Source organism: Colias croceus, chromosome 18 (genome assembly GCF_905220415.1).
Source record: "Colias croceus chromosome 18, ilColCroc2.1".
NCBI lineage: Eukaryota > Metazoa > Arthropoda > Insecta > Lepidoptera > Pieridae > Colias > Colias croceus.
Genome location: NC_059554.1, coordinates 9048386 through 9072071, shown reverse-complemented (window position 1 = coordinate 9072071; position 23686 = coordinate 9048386). Strand labels below are relative to the sequence as shown.

Below are 23686 nucleotides of genomic sequence, written 5' to 3'. Positions count from 1 at the left end.
AGCATAATTGTGGTGACAAGGTGACGGGAAAACATAAAACATTTGAGTAAGGTGTTTTTGTTTATAAAGCCACAAAGAATATGCCACCAGTTAAATAAAATCTCCATAACATTTTGTAGTATACTAAGAAGAGTTTGAAGCCGTAAAAATATGAACGAGATATCGTTATGGATCGAATGAAAGCTACAAAGATCCAATTAATATAAACACAATTTTGATGGGCAATAATTATTACCAACGAAAGCATCGTTTTAATATCAACTGACCGAATGTGATGTTATTGAACGTCCAATAAAACGAATTTATTCAAACGAAAGCAAGGCATTGTAAGCCCTTTATAATAAAAGCAATTAAAATGCGACTGACGCATTCGCAAAGTTGATTTGTTGACTGAAACGGACACACTGATTCCCATTTAGCAAATTGTATCGACCAAGTTAATGTTATTGCGGTCGATAAATGTAGTTCCAGTGGACACCGCAAATTTATTTCTCGTATTATGCTGCAGTTTATGGAATAATATGATAAAGTAAGATAATCGAGAAATGATCTTATGGAAGTTTGCAAGATTTCAGTGTTTGGAATTATTACTATTGTTCTCCGTAGTTTATGGTTGTGTATGAAATCGAACAAAAATGTTAACTTCTTGCAAATTTTTAATATTATTAACGAATTTAGCTGATAATTATGTAGTTTACATATTTAAGAAAAATAATAATTAGTCTGTCACGTAAAAGTTCCTGAAAAAATCATTCATCATTTGTAATAACTACACATTTTATCAAACACAGTATATCAATTCAGAATACCCTCACTCTCAAAAACTACCAACTATCACTCACCAAATGCGCGTCTCTAGTCACAAAAGTGACGGGATCAGCCGAGTCCGTGGCCGTACAAGCGTATTCCAGCCGGCCCGTGACCGTGATCAGTTTGCTGCCCGTCCGCGCCAGGTCTATGAGGTTCAGTCTAAGTGTATCCGCTGAGAATTCCACCTGGGAGAAGATTGTGATATTGTTTTTAGTGGAATGTTAAAACTTATAGAGTTTGTATGAAAATTCCGACCTTTAAGAAAAGTTACACACAGTAAACACTACACAAACAGTAGCTAAACTGCCCAAAAAAACGTTCGAAGCGGCTGAACGCTCACGAGTCGTCAATCCAAGTCGATGCGTATGTTGATTTGCGCTTAGAGCGTTTTGTAGGGAATTTCGAGCGTTTTATTCTTATTAAATAAAGGACATGGCATTATTATTACAGAAAACTTGTTTCAATTTACGTGAATGGAAATGTTTTGAAAACGTCAAGATGAAGGGCCAATGAGTATAAATCGTTTTACGAGCAAGTGCACTACAAGTCACACTTTTTCATCGTGATAAACGTAAGTATGTCAAAACAAGCAACCGGTAGGTAATTGAAAACGACTACATAGTATGCAGGTTTAAATCAATTAAGCCATGCTATTCGATGTCATATCGGGTCAGTCATTTTCCCAGTAAATTTTATTCCCCTTTTAAATTTATTCCTTGCCAATAACTTTCTCTGACTATTTAATACTAGAAGTAAAATGATATCAATACATAGCTGTGAATCCTAGTAAATAATGAACTAGTGGAAGCTTCTAGAATAGTAATTCTAGTTTGTAGTTATATCAAGACTAGCAACTACTCCAGTTGTAGAACTACAATTTGAGATGCAAAATGTTTATCAATATTACTATTCTGCTGTAACTAAGTAGATTGTAGTTTAAAATTTCATAGTTTCTTTAAAATAGATGACACAGATCTATACAGAATAAAGAAAATATAAATACGATTTAAAACATCGGTATGAAATCACCTCTAATACTATGTGTTATTTTGATACCAGATTTATATAGAAAAATTATTGTTACTACGGAGTATTTAAAAGTAACAAAAGAAGAAAAAAGAATAAACATTAGTTATAACATTTTCAAAATAAAAATACTGTAAGCAGTCTCATATTGTAGTCGTGAACTGAAGCGAGTGTACGTAATTATTTGACAGCTGAAAATTTTCCCACATATTTCAAGTAGGTTTTAATATAGTTATATTATAGACGCTGCTAAAAAGGTCGTTTATAAAACGTAAACGTACAAATAAAATGTTTTTTTTTTTCAATTCTTACTTTAAAATTGAATTGTGAATTACATTGTCTTATTGATATAAAATAGTGGAAGAATGAATGCATACTTTCAGATGGATGTTTTTTTTTCTTGAGAGTTGTCGTTAAACATCTAAACTCTTTTTAAAACACCCAAAAAGTTTGTACTTACTACACACAACCCTATAAACGCAAGTACACCTCACCTACAACTCACCCGCATACCTTTTCAAAGAGCCAATAACGTTAGTGCAGCTACCCACCAAACTACAAGCCAAAGCAAGCTATCAATCATCTCAAACTACCCGCATACCTGTTTATAGCAGCTTTATGTTAGCATACACTAACTACCCACGTATGGTGGATAGCGTACTAGAGCAGCCGTACACGGGCAGCTCGAGCAGTTAACGGCTGAGCCACGTACACGGACTGCTCGAGCGGTCGGTAGTTGACTGCTCGAGCTGTCCGTGTATGGCCGCCCTAAAGTGTGTACACACTACACTACACTACAAGCGTACCTTCTTCAAGCAGCCGATGAAGTTAGTGTGCACTCGTGCGCCGGGCAGCGCGCGCGTGTTGAGCGAGCCGCCCACGTGCGCGCGCGAGCTCGCTAGCATCGTGAACGAGCCCGCCACGTGCGCGTGCTCCGAGTACACGTCGTCTACTACCGCTGATACCTGGGTAGGAAATTGGTTATTAGCTGGAGCTTTTTGATACTTTTACACGACGAAAATGTCTTGCCTGTTTACATTGAAGCAATAAATGACGTGCGAAGTTTAAACTAAGCGACTATTATTGGTTGTTGACTTATTGTACAAGTTTTGATTTTAAAAAGATATTGATGTTTTCATTGAACAAAAATTACCTACTTATACCCACTTGTAAACAGTTGCTTACAATTATGATTGATTAAATCAATTTTTGAGCCTAAAGCATAGCTCATCCGGTGGTTTCGTTTTAAGTTTACAAGAAAATGGCATCATGTTAATGGGGTTTTCAGCTAATTCCTTATTAGTACGTCTACAAACAATTTTTACAACACCATCTAACTTCATAAATAAATAAACATTTCGTCGATTTCACCGTGCAAGTTTTACGGACCTGTAATAAACTGATGCAGACGAAATATTAACCGCGGATATAAAATGATAAATAGTTTAAAGATAACCAAATAATATATTATGTATCACTAAATTTATTTGGCAATACCTCTATTAATTCACGTCATAATTCAACTACTCAGCAGTACCATACAATAAACTATTATGCCGTCTCGCTCTTTGTCATAGCATTTGAAAGAGATGAAAAGCTTTACGAACGGAAGCTGAAAGGAGCTTATACATCCTCGAAATCTTTAGTCGAGCATTCGGAGTTATCTCTAAAGATATCAATCCTTGACAGTATTAGGCAAACTTTAGAACAAGCGTTTATTTTTAAATATTAGATTTACAACTTTTTTAAATAATTATTACTTTGAGCTAAAAATTAGTTTTGATTATGAAAACTACGATCTTTTACATTAAAATTTAAATGAAAAATATAAAAATATGTACCATTTTAATCTTATCTTCTCAAGCTTTTGAAAAATAATTACTAATAATTATCATTTGCTAAAAATAAAAGATCTCTCACTACCATTACCATCCATACTATGATATTATAAATGCGAAAGTAACTCTGTCTGTCTGTCTGTTACTCAATCACGCCTAAACTACTGAACCAATTTAGATTAAATTTGGTATGGAGATATTTTGATACCCAAGAAAGGACATAGGCTACTTTTTATCCCGGGAAAATGACGCAACCCCGGAAATCCCACGGGAACGGGAACTATGCGGGTTTTTCTTTGACAGCGCGGGCGAAGCCGCGGGCGGAAAGCTAGTAACATAATAAAATAACATCAATCTACAGATTAGATTCTAAAGCATAAAGCTTTCCTAACTCTATAGTTTACAAAAGTTTATTCTAGTATAGATCTCTACAAAAACGCAGCGTTACATCGCTCGCGTATGCTCCGCCTAAAATATCTCTCGTAAAATAGTTCATAGCAGATGTTACATTATTGATACAACGCGAAGCAGTTTGCGGGTAGAAACTTTTTTCATATTGAATCATTTATTGAATAAACCACAGTCGCGGGACATTAAGCGTAGTGACAATATATTCGAAGCAGAAATATTACTTCAATTCGTGGAAGTATGACTTGGTATTTTATTGAACTGTATGTATTATTTATAAATGTGCAATGTACATTAATTAGGTACATTAATTTTAACCGAAGTATGATATCCTATATATTTTAATTGTGGTTAATTTATATTTATAAAAATATTCCTATTTTGAATTTTCTTAATTATACATACTTCATCATTAAATGATAATAAACAAACACATCAAAAGCCCTTTGTTAAATGTTAAAACATATACGCAAACTACCCTCTAAAATAATTTAAAATTTTATAAAATCGTCCAATAAAACAGACATCAAATAATAACAAATGATGCAATATAAAGCTAAACAAGCTTATCGTATGCAGCTGTTTCATGTTCAGTCAGAAACGCTAACAAATATAGATTTGAAATACACGTAACTGAACAAAACTGATACAATCAGTCTTGTATACGTCACGTGAATCGCTTTATTCTGAATTTATTATAACATATAAGATAAAGGAGCGTCTTCAGCTAAAACAGCGCTTGAAAAATGAACGTGAATTTTAAATGGCGTAGACATAAGCTGTTGAATTTGTTTTATGTAATGCTTTTCAAAATATAAAAGATTTTTCAAGAAATTTAAGAGAAAATTAAAGAAAACCATAGTTTATTTCTAAATTTTCAAGGAGATGACTTTACCTTAATAATTCTAAAACAAAACGAATACCTAATTAGCGAGTAGAACAAGTAACAATATATAAAAATCTAAAATCACATATTTTCTCTAAATCAAATAATGTCATCAATCATCAATCAAGATATTGAAAAACAAAATTCGTTTCTAATTTAAAAGCTATTACATTTCTTAACTGCACCTTGACATTTGGAATGAAAATTTCGTTTGGAAAGTTGATAACCTTGTCAAATCTGATAATAAATAGAAGATAGAAGTTATTATTAAGCTTTGTTAATAGTTTCTAGTTATTAAAAAGGTTTACATTTAACTTATTACTGCAACCTACGATATTATAAAACTTCCTAAACGATATCCAAATGCAATGACATAAACTAAATCTAAGCAATATATCGGATGGCAAGATAAGACGAATTAGAGGACTCAAGATTAATGTTTACTGTTTGTTGGCAAACACGCTCCGTACACTACTCCATGTGGAGTTATATTAAACTGTGACTTATGAATAGTACGAGCATTCGCAAATAGATATAGAGTATGGGAATATTAAATGCGATTGTTTCAGGTATTGACTTTGAAGTAAATACATTTTATATTACATGTCGTTGATTCTAAACCAAATGTTTTATATTACATGTCGTTGATTCTAAACCAATTGAGAAATGTCTATAATAAGTTAGAATTAACATCTATTGTAAAGAATTCGTCCTGTTATGAAAATTCAAAGTAACTTTGATACACAGTGTACAAATTAAACACAACAGAGTATTTAGATCGCAAATAATTGCTATGTACATTAAACTTATCTTTTAAATATTTTTAGAACCTACAAAAATCTATGTTGAACATACATTTACGAAAATATAATAATATTTGTTTAAATAATATTTATAGAAATAGGGGAAAGAAAATACTTATAAGAATATTGTCTTTTCAAGGATTTTATGAAGCAGAAGAGCGGCGAGAGCGTCGCTTCTTTTCTTTCGAGATAAATCCTTGCATCTGTAAATTTCTATTTTTCACGTGAATTTTATTAAAAACTAGCCCTCCACCGCGGTTTTGCCCGTAGTTCATATTTACGTTTTCTCTCTATAAGAACCATCCTCGTACTTCAAAGAATATTGTAAAAAAAAGAATTTACGAAATCGGTTCAGCTGTTCTCGAATTTTGCGCTTACCAACACATTTGGCGATTCATTGATAGAAGATAAATTTCATTAGATGCAATTTTAAGTCCAAAAACTTCGTTACACCATACGCGTCATGATTAAAGAGCCTTATCAATACCATTACGTATTTTAATATGAAAATAGAATATATTTCTCATTTCTAACCTTCTTATTGTTGGTATTAAAGCATTCAGAAGGTTCGTTAGTTGATCAAAGTTCGCCTTGAGCGTCAGTATGCAAAATGTATTCGTTATATGCTATTACTGGCAAAATCGATTGAGCAAGGAATTATTCTTTGTAACTTGAAACGCCTTCGCTTCGCTCGGTTCGGAGAAAGACGTAGATACTAATGTTAGTGATGCTTGTAATATAATGTATGGGAATGATAATAAAATATTTTTTACTATACATTCTTCTAAAAGTATGAGATCTAAACGTTACGTTACATAGATTAAATATTTAATAAACCTATATAAAAGTTGTAAAATAGTCATTTGGGGAGGTGTTTTTGCGATACGTAGGTAGGTATAAAATCTTATTATAATAAACAAAGAGTATACAAAAGAGATATTACTTTTTTTATTTTTTATCCGTTAGTGTCGTTATTTTCCGAAGTAAATATTCGATATTGTAGTATACCTTCGGATTTGAATAATTTATAAATTAAAGACACAAAAAAATATTATAATTAGTAATTACTAAAGATATAAAAATCTCACCCGACAAAAACTGGTGAAAGGTGTTATCTGTGAAAAAAAAACAATAAATTACTTACAAAATTATGTTTCATTATTTTAAGAATAAATTTCATTTTTCTGAACACTTGGAGTAGGTACCTACATCATATTTACCTTTTGTAAAAAATACAATTTATCGGCCCATAATAGCTAAATTACGATCTATTTATGCTTACCATACATTTATTTATTGCAAAATCAATCAATTAATCAAAACCCATCCAATTTTTTGACTATTTCTAAAGATTTGATAAAAACCCTCTAAAAAGAGGCAAAACATATTTTTCTTATAACAAGATGTAAACAACATGCTCTATACAAACTGAAATAGTTATTCCATAGAACCTTAATTAAAATACCAAAACAATCTCACCTCCTGTATTTTCCGCCTCACAGTAAGCTTGTGCCACTGATGGTCATCGAACCTGGTCTTCGAGGGCTTGATGTGCATCTCCTGCTTGCCGTTCCCGAGACCCATCGTGAGGGACAGACCACCGTCGCGTACCGCTAGGTTTAGGTAGTCTGCTTCGTGGCCTTAAGTGGTATAAATGGATAAGAATATATAAATTTGAATTTAGATATATAAGAAACAAAAATACAATAAATATAATATAAATCTAGATGTAGGAAAAAACAGTTTAAAGACATGGAAATTGAACAAGATGTTTGTAGTCTATCTTTAAGGATAGATTTCGTATATTTATTTGTCTATAAGATTGAGTAAATTGATATTTTTCTATCACGTGTTGGTTTGTATAGATTTTTTATGAATCATAGTTATCATGGTTAAATATTTATCAGTTAATATGAACTCTACATATAATTTAGTCATCGTATAACGATACGAACAATAAAGATTTGCATTCAATAGGTACTTCATTTTAATCTTTAGAATTTGCTTGTATAAATTTTGTTTTTATCGAGAAGCATAATCCTAAAATTCAATAAAAAAATTTTTTAACACCAATTTATTTTTTTACAATCTTATCCTAATCCATGAACACTTTAAATCCTCTCTCACCAGTATAAAACAGTAATCCATTAGGTTGTCTCGTCTTAAAGTACAGTGAGATGGCATCCTGCGTGCTGACGATGGGCTCTCCTCCCGTCTGCGTCAAGTCGTACGAGAGGAACTCAGCGCCTCGGAACGTTGCTTCGGAGGGCGCTTTGTCTGTAACAAATGATTTTATTAAGCCCATGTCTATTTAAGACTTCGTATAATGTTAATCTTAGAGCATTAAGTTGGTTTAATTTTTTTTATTTATTTATTTTTTATTTCTTTATTTATATCAGGCAGCATTGCCCATATATTGTTAGTAGTACTTATTCTAGTGTTAGTAAAACTACATATACTTATTTTTAGATTTTAGAGTTATTAGCCATTTTTTATTGATAAAATTATGTACATTATTGAGAACTTTTAAAATACTATTATCATTTTTATTAATTCTATCCCTAATTGAAAAATTTTTTTTCCTTAATATAGCATAAAAATCATCTACTCTGTATAATACAAACATATGAGATGCACTACAAAAAACGTGGCAATCCCATGAACATCCTGAATGCATTATTGTATTGTACTCTAAATGTGTTCATTGTTTTTCGTGTATGCTTCACCCACAAGCTACTTGTATAAAACGACTGACAATAGGTTGTGAACAATAGCTTTTTGACATTCCTACTACATTTTTTAAATCTTCTTATTATCATGTTTGCCCTAACTGATAGATTTCTTCTCTCCCTCTCTATATCCTCGTCATCACTCAGAGTGCTGGTAACGAAATGTCCCAAATATTTAAATTTAATGCTCTATGATGTTAATAGATGACATTTCAGAGGCAAGATAAATAAAACCATTGCTGTTGACACCATCATCAGCAGAAAGTTTGAAATACCTACGTATTGGTCCAAATATTTACTTTAAAAATGTTGTTTTCCGACAAAAGTGCAATACATATTTATAAAAATTTTCATGAATATTTAATCCTTTTCTTTAATCCAATAAGAAGGATCTATAAAGCAAAATTCATTAGTGGTTTATTTCATACATACTTATAAAAATATTTCTATTACATACACCATACGCATTCATATTCCACGTACAAAATATGACCACTATTGTAATACTGTGATATTACTTCTTAAACCTATCCTGTTCCATCCCGGACGACATTTATAAAAGCGTACAACGCATACCGAGTTTACTAGTGTTGCAACATCAAACAACTCTCAATAATAATTATACAAGCGCCAATACAATTTGTGCTATAACTTCAACATTAACGGCAATCTAGTTTGAAACTGTGGATTTAAGTTCTAGAGTTCTAGACTGTTTCGCATTTACGAACGCTTTAATATTTGCAATGAAATTCATTTTCTAGCTTACTCACAACTGCTCGGAAAACTGTATAAATAATTTATTTCGTAACGAATACAGCATGGTTATTACAATTATATAATTTAGTTTTATCTAGTTTAATTCGTTTATTCGTTTACCCAATTAATGTGGGAATTCATACGATCTCAAATGCAAGTATGCAGATTTGCAAATAAAATATAAGAAATCTTACTCTTAACAATCCAAATATGGCAATTTATAACGTATTTTGGGAACCCACGTTATTCGTCGAATGAAACCTCTTTAATCACAATTTCCTAAATAAAGTAAATCTTAAAGAATTCCAAATCAAAATTATTAATTGAATTTTACTTGCAGTTTATCGGAAAAGCAACACCTGGGGTGAAGAAATTGATTAATGACCTAAGTTCGCACCAAACTTTACGCAAATTATTTATATTCTACGTACAAGCCGATCTTATTACCCTTTACACATTTGCGGATGAAAGGTTCTATTCGTGCTGACAAAGGGCGAAGCCTTGTATATCCGAGACTATGACGAGATATATTTTGTTACATTATAAACGCTAATAATTATTTATCATCTTTACTAATATTATAAAACTGAAGAGTTTGTTTGTTTGAGCGCGCTGATCTCAAGAACTACTGGTCCGATTGAAAAATTCTTTCGGTGTTAGATAGCCCATTTATCGAGGAAGGCTACTACAGGCTATACATATATCATCACGCTAAGACCAACAGGAGCGGAGCCACGCGGGTGAAACCGCGGAGCGCAGCTAGTAATATTTAAAATAAGGTATTAACACGTGTAAAATACATTCATAAAATTCATAGAATTTATTAATTGATATAATTAATATTTTAACTTGAAATGACGTAACACGTATATCATTAACGTCTTAACTTTAATAACCAAACAATTCAGTATCACAACAATTTTTCACACCAAAACCTCTACTATGAAAATTAACTAATCGTGATCTGTAACTAGACTATACAGTTGTTATTATAACTCCCACAAGCCACTCTCAACAAACACTAAGTAAATTATTATAATGTTAACGAAAATACAGAAGCCACTGGGGATAGAGAATCGAAACAAAACAACAACAATATAATTATGTTTTCCGTCTGCTCTCACTAATTGTGATAACGATCTAAGATAATGTCACAACAACGTGAAGCTTGGAAATTGCCATTAATCATTTGTTTATTCAATTGAGAATATTACACAATGAGTTACACGTCATGTTCAAAATAATAGTTAATGAAAGGTATTATTTTTAATGCCAAAAATGGTTTTCTTTCCTAAACAATTAAGAATACAGAAGTGAGAAGAATATTCGTTAAGGTCTATTTTGTCATTAAAGCTTTGACTGTATGTATGAATGCGTAACTTCATAAAATACATTATAAATTTAACAAACACAATATTCATATTGTTTCATTGTAATATTCTATTGTTTGATAACATGTTTCAAATATTTATTTTTATTCCAATAAACCTAGTTATAACGATTTGTACAGCGAATCGACAACATTGTTACTTTTGAAATAATTAATTTTACCGTGAGTAACATTTTATTTCAATGTATGAGCATTTTATGTAAATGTGAAATACATTTTGTTTCACACAAGAAAAATCTTCACAATTAAATTGAACAATGTTCAATAAAAAAATCGATTATTATTAACGTTATCACGTCTGAACAGATAGGATTTTTTTTACATTACAATTTACATAAAGATAGTACCCTAGAGAAGAATAAGCAACCTTTGTCTCAAGATCTTAAAAATTTGAAGAAAGGGGATGAAAATTTATTCAGAAGAAACGATATCGCAAGCAAGTGAAACCGCGAGCAAAATGCTATTACTCAATAAATAAAACCTTATATACGATGTAGATAAAATCACATATTGACTTGTGGTGAAAGCAATAAAGCCCTCTATTGATCTAGCTTTCCATACAATGACGTTATAACACTTTGAACATTTTATTTTTAGAGTTCAACCTCGATTGGTTTCTACATTTTAAAATATTAATGTGAAGCTTATATACTTAATATTCTAATAGCTTAATTACTTTTGGTTAATCATTGCAAGTTTATTTTTGTAGATTATGATTTAGTTTCAATTAAAATTATTATGCTACGAAGATTTTTCTATAGTAAATTTATAAGAAAGAAAGAAAGAAAGAAAGAAAATACATTTAATCACAAATACAACATTTTAGCTTACAACTAATACATTTAGAGAACAATAGAAAATAAAAAATAAATATTACATCAGATATATTCTAGTATTTGGTCAGTATTTGTGATAAGGTGGACTACTCAGCATTTGCCTCTCCGTATTAGTGGAGAGGCGCCGGTTTTCAGTAGTCCCCTCTACTTGCTACGCTTGGAGCACCAGAACGGTTTTTTTTTTTTTTTTTTTTTTTTTTGGGTGGTGAAATAAATAGCATAAACGCTTGTTATAATAGGTGAATAAAAGATAAGTAAGATAGTTATAATTAAGATAGAAAAGAAACAATATATTATATTATGTCTAAATATAAAAATGAAATGTACATACACATATAAATATATACATAATGATAAGAGCGTATACATTTAGCGCTACTAGGGCTGGTTAAGAAATTGTGCAAGAACAAATTTTTTGTACTTAAATTTAAAATTCTGTAGTGTTTTACAATTTCTCATTGGTGGAGGCAAATTATTCCAGCACCTAGTAGCGCTGTATGTGAAGCTTCCCCTGAATGCCGCTGTGTAATTTCTGGGAACTGAGAGCTTATACAAAGACGCCCGTGTTTCATATAACCGATTGCCGTCATCCATCCACTTGAGTTTGTTGTAGAGGTAGGCGGGAGCTTTAGTCAGGATCACGTTAAAAAGTAGGGAAGCGAGATGCAGTCGCCGCCTACTCTCCATGTTTAAGATTTTGTGGGACTTAAGGACAGGTGTTATGTGGGTCCGAGCTGGTATGTCCCAACAAAATCGAGCGCAGGCATTTTGGATTCGCTGTATTGATTTTTTTGTGCGTGCCAGCAATCTAGGGCCATACATCACATCGGCATAGTTAAATTTTGCTAGTATGAGTGATTCGCAAAGCTTTATACGCATATCTGTGTTCAAATGTGACCTTATGTTGTACAAAACTTTCAGACGGTAAAAGCAGTTTGCTATTATTGAATTAATGTATTTTTCGAATCTAAGCTGTTCGTCGAATATGACTCCCAGATTACGAGCTTCACGTACACGCTCTATGACAGTACCTTGGATGTTTATTACAGGGTTTTGCTGCTCTATACTTTTTACTTGCTTTGGTGTACCTAAAATCATAAATTTTGTTTTGTCAGCGTTGAGCACTAAGGTATTATTTGCTGACCAGGTAGAAATTCGATTTAGATCACCATTAAGTTTAACTAAGCAGTCGTGTGTATCATCGGGCTTGAAAGAGAGATATAATTGTATATCATCAGCGTAGGAATGAAATTTACAAAATTGAATATTATTAATAATGTCTGCAGTGTATAAGATAAATAGTAAAGGACCTAAAATTGAACCCTGGGGAACACCTCGTTCGACAGACCTACACTGTGAAAATATCCCCGCACCGTTTTCTCCCTTGATCATAACAGTTTGAGTTCGATTGTTAAGATAACTGTCGAACCATGACACAGCATTTTGTGTGAATCCATAATAAGATAGTTTAGCAAGTAATAAAGGTATGTTCAGGGTATCGAAGGCGCGTGAATAATCGAGATATACAAGAATTGTGCTCATACCTCTATCCTGTGCTCTAATTATGTTATCTACTACATCCGTTAGTGCTGTAGCAGTACCGCGTTGTCGTCTAAAACCCGACTGTAGATCTGGTAAGATTCGATTAGTCTCCAAGTATTCTACGACTTGTCTGTGAACGATTTTTTCCAGTATTTTTGACATACACGGTAAAATGCTGATTGGCCTTAAATCTGTATATGTATCAGGATGATCTTTTTTTGGAATCGGCTGTACTAGTGCGTTCCGCCATAATGTAGGGAAAGTGTTCGAGGAAATTGAGATGTTCATGATGTGTGTTATTATTTTTAAGGTTGATGGTGTGGTTAATTTAAGCATGTCAAGCGAGATATCATCACTGCCTATAGCTTGCGATGATAATTCTCGAATGGCTTTCCATACGTCTTCATCAGTAACTGGCTTCAAAGTAAGGGCTGCATCATTATTATATCGTTGTGATTCGAAGTATGATATGTATGTTGGTGGTGAGTGTCTAGGACCCGGAGTGTTAAGGAAGTGCATATTAATGCTATCAGGATCACGCAAATGGGGTGGTAAGAGCGATTCCCTTTGTGGATTTATCCGTATATGTTTTTTTAAATGTTTCCAGAGGACCTTAGGGTTATTTGTGTTAGCATTAATATAACTATCAAAGTAAGCTTTTTTTTCTCGGTTGAGAGCTCCTTTGACGTAGTTTCTGAGCTCGTTGTAATAACGTATATGTGACACGTGTTTAGTTAATCTCGCCCGAGTTTGTGCATCGTCCCTATGCTTCATTATTAATTTAATATTGTGCGTTATCCATGGATATTGTTCTGTCTTAATTTTAAATGTTTTTTTTGGGGCATGGAAATCGTACAAAGCTAGAACATTGGCGGTGAGGGTATTTAAAGCTTCGTCCACATTTTCCAATAAGAGTATCGCGTCCCAGTCAAAAGAGATTAAAGATTGATTGAAGTCATTTAAATTAATATTTTTGAGGGAGCGCCTCGATATCCATTTGGGTTTAGGTTTTTCCTTTATGATATTTAAAACACAACTTACAAGTGCATGATTGCTCAAGTCCTTTATATAATCTACTTCCACCCGTGACACTGAACAGTCTGAACAGATTAAATATAATCATTTATTGATAATACAACTTATCAATTTAAGTATTACGGGCATGGTAAATTAATGAAGTAAGAACGGTTCCTGTTACAATAAACATCATTTAAAGGAATATTTATCTGCTACAATAAACTGCGACCGTCTCTTTCAATATATTATCCAGCTACCGCGTGCAAAAAAAAAATACATTCGAATAACAATTTCCGTTCTCCAACACGACATAATATTATAAATGTACACTGAAATTTATATATGCAACAGCGCTACAAAACACGAAATCCAGTTAACGCCGGCCAACGTCGGCTCGCACCAATTCGAACCGGTTCAAACCGAATTTAACCGGACAAAGTGCACGTTATTGCCTCTGGGACACGGTGTCGGAGCACAGAATTGCGGCCGAATTATCATTCCGCGCGATATTGAAGTATGATTGACTTGTAATTAATCTCAATGTGATATGATGAAGACTGCGAATTTTTTTTGTATTTTCATGGTGGCATCGGTTTATCAATTTATCAAATATGACTATAAGTGATAAGTCTTAAGACTTATTTTTCAGATACCACGTTATCAAAGCCCCGAGTTTAAGAAAGTTGTAACATTCAATTCGATTCACTTAGCTAGCTAGTCTTCTAATGAACATGCGATTTAAGAGAATGTCGCAATGTAAAAATAAATTCAACGATTACTATTATACGGTTTAAATACAATGTAAAATTAATTGAACATAATAAAAAGATAAATGAAAGCTCTAATACTAATCCATTGTTTATCTTCCATTCATGATTTCAATGCAGAAGGCTTTCAAACCGATTATGTTCATAAAAGCTGTAAACTTGATAAAGGAAGCTCACAAATAAGTTTTTAATTTCCATCTAGATTAAACAAGGTTGACGACCCGTCAAGTTGCATCCCATTCATAAAAATGCCTCAAATAATAATTTGCTATAAATAACATTTTTAAATGTCAAAACGGAGCAAAAATATCACAATCCGAAATTGAATTTTCAATGAAACAAGCTCCGCATAACGGTTGCTTTAACGTATGTACATCGCTTTAATAGGCTTTGCATTTTTTGTCCGCCATTTATTCATGCAATGCTTTATGATATAATTTTTACATTTAAATTCTACTGTTTTACTGAGAAACGATGAACCTTTATAGATTTTTTATAAAGCGACGTTTAAAATAATCGCTGGTGTATTCATGTCAATTATTTTAGTTTAAACGGCGATTTAAAATTATGAATAAAGTATTCATTACTAATTGTATTTCCATTTATAGCTAACTAGCTTACCGCCCGCGGCTTCGCCCGCTTTGTCTGAAATCTAATAAATTATATACAAAAAACCTTCCTCTTGAATCACTCTATCTATTAAAAAAAACCGCATCAAAATCGCATCAAAAGCATCCGTTGTGTATTTTGAAAGATTTAAGCATACAAAGGGACATAGGGACATAGGGACAGAGAAAGCGACTTTGTTTTATACTATGTAGTGATTTTCAATTATTGTTATTATATATATATATTATCACAATTCTATAATCTCACGTAAGTATCCAAATATGACATACCATTTCCAATCTATTCATTGATAGGGCTAGTCGAATGTATAGCCATGAAATATTTCCAAAAAGACATTTAAGGAAAAATATAAGTCCGCATTGGCACCAGATCTCGAAAAAAGAACGCTTCATAGTCCGTAAAATGTTTTCTGTGGATCTGTTGAAATCTATTATTTAACGAATGACTCCGATTTTAATTTTTCTATGATAGAACCTTGATAAAACCGCCAAACAAATGACACTCTGTCAGTTTTACCGCCATTACGATTTTACTTTTTTTGTGGAACAGGTAAAGATCAAAGTATTAATATTCCTTATCCTACGAATAATTTAAAATAAATACCATAAAAATAACATTTATTAAAGAGGATGAGGTTTTGATACCTACTTTATCATTGATTTTTGCTAGTTTAAAAAGAAAACAACATTCATAACCCATAATTTGTCGCACCACCAAACCGAGCATCATCAAACATTAGCTAATAATAACTTCCAAACTGAAAATCGAAGCGAATTTCGGACGAGTATCCGGGCGTCATGTTCGCGCCATTTCCTGCGCCGCCATTACGCGACCTCACGGAAACGGCCGAGCGGCTGACGGCGTGCGGAAATCATTGAGATAATATTATGAATATGGAGACGATACCGCCTACATCACATATGTTCCGCTCAACATACGTCATCTGGCGTAACTGCACTCAGTCGCTTGCTCCGCTCATTGGCGCGAACGTCACGCTCATTTTTTATTTGTTTTAAAGTGAAACGCATCAAATATGCCTACGTGTGTGTTACGATATTGCACAAATAATACAAATAATACGGAAAAGTGCAAAGGAATAACTTTTCATCAGTAAGTAACTAGATAATAATTTTTAAAACTTAGTTAGAGCAAAATTTTTGGCGGGCGACATTTTGTCATAGATTAAAAATTTAAGATATGACATTGGGCATGAAATAAGTGTTGTTAGTAATATTTGCTGGCGTATATTTTTATAGTATAAAATAATAATTTTACATATTTAGAAAAGCATAAAATCATGATATATGAAAATCAATTACTTAATCACCAATTTTTTTTTGTTAATTGATTTTAATCAAGTTTTAAATTGATATTGTATAAGCTACTGACTGGAGCGTAGGTATAATTGAATTATTATTTATTTATCTGCACTAATATTTTAAAGAGGAAAACTTTGTTTGTTTGATTGTAATGAATAGGCTCATAAACTACTGGACCGATTTTGATGAAATTTGGCACAGACAATCTTTAGACCCTGAGAAAGAACATAGGCTACTTTTTATTGCGAAATATGGGGCGAAGCCGGGGCCGACCTCTAGTTCAGAGATAAGTAAAATTTAATATTTTTTCTATTCAAGGTTTCCATGTCTGGGCCGTGAAGAAAGGGAAAAATGGGTAAAATTTGTCCAAAACAACCGCAGTGAAGAAACCTGGTTACCATCCGATAGAACTTGCGTCTGTTCATTGCATTTTCGCGATGAGGATAAATATACCACAAAAGCGGGAAGGCGTTTTCTAAAGAAGTCTGCTGTTCCTTGTATTGATGTTAGTAATAATAATAAAATTTTACGGATTTGTATAACAAATAAAATATTATTTTAGCCATCACTAACATTATTATTATTTTATTTATTTTAGCCGAAGGTGTGCTACAATAGTATTGGCAATACAAGCAATTTCTGAGCCGGGAACATGTTCTGAGGAAAAAAAAATAAACGGCTTTTATTTTATTTTTTTCTAAAAAAGGCTCACTTTGTAAGGAATGAAACTTCCCATAGCCCTGACTGAACCTAAAACGCGAAAAAAATTAAATTATACCATATGACGTCACTATTTACATCATCCTATATTATATGCCAGATATTGTTAGCCCCGCGTAGTAAATAATAATAATATAATAAATTCTTTATTTAAGAGTAATAAAGACCCACAAAAATCACTAATACACATAATATGAAATATAAATCACAATCATAAAATATAAAATTGACATATCACAAATAATAATAATCAAAGAAACATACATAAAATCACAGAAAAATTAAATATAAAAAATAACAATTAAAATTAAGTAAAGTCAGTTTATACCTAAAATAAATATTAAGTAAGTACAAAGAAAATTTCAAGTCAACATGCATGTAATGAGTGGCACCCAATAAAATAGACAGAATGAAACAAAGTGTCGCCTCTATAGCGGTGAGTCAGTGACATCGCATAATCTATGACTGTCTAGCCGCCATTCGCGCGCCCCGCGCCGCCGCGCTTGGCGCACAGATTTTGTTCGTGGTGTCTGCTCCATATTCATATTATCTCAATGGCGGAAATACGAATTTCGAGTGTGACCTGGCGCAAACGTTATTGCTTTTAGGCGGGGGGGATATAATTAGCTGTTGATGAACTTGCAAATGGTTAGACCATGTGTTAGGGGTACCTTGGGGGTACCTAATATCTATGTATATTCTATAAACTAATTTTTTTGAGTGAATAATATAATACAATTTTTGTCGTTACATAAAAGTATTTATCTTGCCAATAAAACTTTCTATAGATAGATAGATACTTTTTTGTAAAATATCACTAATTATATTATAATTATAACAAGAATAACAATGCAAATGTTGTAACTCTCCAAATTACTTCGTTATTCTTTAACGAAAAAACTTTTTAAATTTGTCGCCTAATAAGTTCCTATCATAACGTTTTCTGACTGGCACTTAACTTGTTATACAATGGAATGGAATGAAAAATTCATGTGGCACGTCAAACATTATCAACAAAAACATTGTAATCAAATTTACTTAACAAATTTCATTGTAAAGTTCTGAGATATAGTTTGATAAACTCCAAATAGAACAAATAATTTCAATTCAATGATGATGATTTGGATGACATTTTATCGGATTGAATGTTATAAATAACTAACAATAGCTTATTGTGTTTAATGTAACCGAAAGAGTCCCAGTTTAAGTTTTAGTCCCATCAAAATTATATATTTTCAGCATTCCTCCTTTATCATTATATGGTAAAATATACCTCCAAACGCATAAACTATCAACATTACTAAAACCATGGCTAAAACGTATAATAAAAAGCCAACCATCAAAACGATTGCATCGCTCACGGCACACGTAACCGAACCGTCACTGCAGTGAATTCCTTCAGCTTTCGGAAAAAGCCGATAATCCTGCCGTGTACGCAAACTAGAGCCTCCCAGATTGCCTCCTGAATGGAAACGAATCGAAATTCATGGAACGGTGGCGAACTTAACATTCTAACCTTTTCTACAGTTAAATTTAGTTGAAATACCGTTTATTGAGCTGCGGTAAAAACCTGGATTTTGCGGACTTTTTAGATTTTAGATAGCTTTTATAGGTCGTAGTTTGAATGTTATTGGAGAAGTATTTTTACTATGCTAACTTAAAACATCAATTTACATTTGTTTAATTTTCATGTTCTCCTAGTTTGTTTTTCACCGAAAATATTGGACCTTAAACTAACTTCAACTTTACTGCTTCATTAAAGTAATAGGTATGTTTATTACTTTATTTTATTTGATGACGTTTCATTAGCCCAATTTCTTCACAATCTACAGCTGTAGTAATGAGTTGTTTATATGCCTATGATTCTCAAAAAACGTACTATTGTTTTTTTAATTCAAATAACACCAATTTGACATTGACATTGACATTTCATGGAGCGTACAAAATACGAAGAACTTTTGCGCAAATAAAGAATTCAGGTTAATTCCAGTAAATAACATAAAATTCCAAGAATCGAAGCCAGTTCGCAGAACGATTGCAAATGCGAAGGTCATTTAAATACTGGGAAATATGTAAACATCAATAAATACTTTTTTAATTACAATCGGCCTTGCGGCAATTAAAATTCCTTTCAATCAATGGCAAACGAAGAGTATAAATATAGCATATAGGCGTTTCTTCATAAAAATAGTTTTTACTAGTATCTAAGCGTCTATTTCGATGGAAATTCGACAACACAATAATACTTTACTAACCTATACCTACGTAATACATATTTACATTATCACCTATAATATAACCGAATCAAACTCAAACTCAAACATTTATTTATTCAATTAGACTTCTTCCAGAAGCACTTTTGAATCGTCATTACATTCTTTAAATTTACCACCGATTCGGAAAGCAGTATCTATGGAGAAGAACCGGCAAGAAACTCCATAGTAATCGAGTAGAAAACGTCCAAACACATTGTTAAATCACCTCTCCTTACCTCTAAACTTAAACCAATTCAATAGGGTTATATGCCATATTTCCTAATGTAAGCCATTACTTCTCTGTGGCTAGAAGCATTCACCCCTAACCTTCAACCTTGACATTTACCGGTCATGCCATTTAACGACCTCTTAATAAAAATTATTGTAGGCAATACTACACAGCACACTTGATCATCTGTACCATTGAACTGTGAATGAAAAAACCTACACAAACAGCTTGAAAAGAAAATACGTGGGTTTAATTTTTAACTGAACCTGAAATTGCTTTCACGTATTCATTCATTAATTATTTTGAATAACAATGTAATTTTGTCTCTGTCAGGTCGCAGAAAATTTTGTAAAATATTATTAGATATAAAATGAAGTTCAAATACTGAAGTGTGTCTTTAATTAAAGTTATTATGATGCAGTTCCAAAGATGTAACTATATAAAGTATGAAGTATATAAATGAAAACATTCGTAACGAATTCGAATATGATGTTCACGTTTTCTGTAAACTCCAGTTAGCATGAAACTCATCTTGGCTATCCTAGTCAAAATCGTACCGTAACTTTAAATTTGTGAATGTCACATTGTATCTGATGTCTCTATCTTCTTTTTAGTCTATTGCACTTCTAAATTCCTGCCTTTATAATCCTCCTTCATCCTGTCAAAATGCTACCGATATAGTCCTGTGGATGCTACACATGATAGCCAACGTCCAAAACATGTGTCCACTGTCCCAATTAAACAAGACTTACATTAGAGAGGCTTATTTGAGATAGTTTTATCAAATTACTATTATTAAATCTGACGGTATAGAATAATTAAACTTCCCACATAATGCTGAAATCTCGCAAGATTAATCCCGACAGTGCAGGTAATGTTCCGTGCACATTAGTTGCACCTGCAGGCACACAGGCCATACTCAGGCATATAACTCAAACTTACTATTAACTTTAATGAAACACGCTTAAACTTATGAAGGAGCCGTACAGCTATGGGAACAACATTGCAACTCTTATTACGAAACTTCACTTCATTTCTTGTGGCTACGGTTTATTTAAAAGATTTAAAGATCATTTCCCTAGAAGCACTTCACATGTGTTGCACTAATACATTTGCTTTGTAGGTATGAAATTTTAAAACAGACAACTTTTCTTCATAGATAATCTTTCCGTACCTAAAAACACCGACACTCCTTTTCTGTATTTTGTGTGTATGTATGTTTATACACTGGAAACATTCAAATATTTTAGTACCGTATTTAAGAAACCTAGGTATCAATAGTTAAAGATATTAAAATGAATCAACAATTATTATGGTTACAATTACAGATTACAACTTCTCTGGCAATCAGAAAATTGTATTTCCAATACGTATACGCCACTGCGGTACTTTAATAACGGGACTGCTTGTGTTAAAGAATTAAGAAATAGGAAAAAACCTTATTCACTACATAATAACAAGCTATTAATTGCAAAACGACAATCAGAACATAAAGCACTCTATCCACAAAATAAAAGAGTATTTACATGCATAAATAGAATAGCAAATGTTCAGCAATTTAACTAGAGTCAGCAGTGCATTTCGCACTAAAACCGTGAATGTAATAGTCCGACATCACGCCACACTCAAGCTCAGATCTTAGAGCACTTAACTAGGAGTTAGCGAAAATGAGCTGTAAAATCCAAATGGAAATGTGTAAAATATTCCTTGTCAAATTATCGATTGAATAATGTACCTAGGTAAGTAATTTCAAATTATAAAACTTTATTTTAATAATGAACGCAAAATGTAATTGAATCGATTTACGATTTTTATTCGATTGTTACTGTTTAATAGTTTCGTAGCATGAAAGTATAGAATTTTATTGCCACATTCGCAAACTATTACAGCCTAAAATCTAAATGCCGCCTGTTATAACTAGAACCGTTTGATAAACATCGTGGTTTTCAAGTAATTTGTATTTTATGTGTAATAAATGTACTTATATAATACTAGCTGTGCTCCGCGGTTTCACCCGCATTGCGCCGCTCCTGTTGGTCTTAGCACGATGATATATAGCCTATAGCCTTCCTCGATAAATGGGTTATCTAACACCGGAAGAATTTTCCAAATCGGACCAGTATTTTCTGAGATTAGCGCGTTCAAACAAACAGACTCTTCAGCTTTATAATGTTAAAGTATAGATAAATGTACTTATATACCTCTAATATAATGTATATTGTCTATTGTAATTGTAACAAACATCTCAGCATAATTGTAAGTGGTCTAGTTCTATACTAACATCCTGAAAGACCAAGAATACAAAATCCACATAGATATTTCAAATCTTCCAAAAGCAATTACAGTGTAATTTAAGCTCTAATCTCCTCAAGACATAGATCGAATTGCATCTCCACTAGAGAATGTACACACGGTAACTATTTAGCTAAGCCTTGAGTTATATTGCACGTGCATTCAGAAAAGCACTTTGGTTTAATAGCACGCCATAGATAAATAAATTGTTGTCAAAATGCTAAATAGTTTAATTGTAAAGCATAGTTTCATCAATAAGTTTATAGATTCATAGGGAATCAAGAGACACTCGTCTGAAATCATAGATACCTTAGTATCTCATTTAAAACTAACGTACTTTATGCTTCGTAGAGGTTTTCTGTTTTTAAGAAAGTCACCTACCTATCTAAAGAAATAATATAAAAATTTCTTGAATAAGATTCATTATTACAGTAGAGTTTCTATGAAAATATCAATATTTTTAAGTAGGCAATTAAAATAAACTAATTTCTATGGTAGTCTTTGTCACCTTCATAAAGCACAGCTTCAAATAACTAAAAAGAAATGTAAATCCCGAGCAAAAGTAACAGATCCAAGAAGTTAGGATAAAAGGAAAACTTTTTATGTTGCGCAAAAGAAAAGTTCGCGACGCCCTATCTTAATGTATGAAAAACTAAAAGTACCTCACCTTTGTATAAATTGTTACAAAAATGTTAATGTTACCTTGAAAACTTGCATAATAAATGAGCATATTAACATATATCAATAATGTTATTTTCAGTATCCCACTCTCAATTAGATAAAATTAATTTTAAAAAACTCATATACGCTCACACGCACATTCACTATATTGCAAATACTTATTTTCTTAACTGCTGTTTTTTTATCAATAACAAATACAACTTGATATAACAAAACTCACACATTATTTTCTAAAAATGAGAAAATTCATCCTATTATAACAATACAACGCATTTAAGAACTTTACAATTACATTAAATTGTTATTTTATTTTGGATAACATACAGAGACATAGACAGAAATATATAAAACAAAAAATATATAAAACCGATGTTAGAATAGAATTCCGGTAATTTTTAATTAAATGTAGTTTTAAAAAGAAAATTCGTTGTGATCGTATTTCTGTATTGTTAACAAATAATCACATCCCATCAGAGACCATAACCAACTACATACCTCGTTCACAAAAAGCGCCTTCATAATCTCCATCTCGACACTCGCAGATGGGCCCGTCGTCCGTGCTAATACACACACCTCCATGCTGGCACGGATCGCGCCGCTCGCACGCGTCCCCGCTCGCGTTGGTTATGCGGGACGACTGGAACAAAGCATTATAGTTACTACTCGTTGATAACTGATAAGTAAGGCTTGCGTTGGTTGTTGACGATTGGAACAATGCGTTATTATGATCAACAAATTGATAAGTCCTTATA

General features: G+C 32.4%; 1 protein-coding gene and 1 long non-coding RNA gene across 2 annotated transcripts in view; one reads left to right on the top strand and one right to left on the bottom strand.

Moving 5' to 3' along the window:
* The window catches only part of LOC123699485 (neurexin-1), a 94796-nt gene that overhangs the window by 24197 nt on the left and 46913 nt on the right, over positions 1-23686 (bottom strand). The window contains exons 5-10 of the mRNA XM_045646432.1: positions 23430-23571; positions 7899-8048; positions 7251-7411; positions 6860-6886; positions 2643-2801; positions 843-995 (exon numbers count right to left, since the gene is read on the bottom strand). Coding sequence (XP_045502388.1) covers positions 843-995; positions 2643-2801; positions 6860-6886; positions 7251-7411; positions 7899-8048; positions 23430-23571 — 792 coding nt within the window. The remainder of the gene's footprint in view (positions 1-842; positions 996-2642; positions 2802-6859; positions 6887-7250; positions 7412-7898; positions 8049-23429; positions 23572-23686) is intronic.
* Positions 16490-17320, top strand: LOC123699486. The gene is made up of 2 exons (XR_006752524.1): positions 16490-16548; positions 17076-17320. It is a non-coding gene; the product is annotated as an uncharacterized LOC123699486 (long non-coding RNA).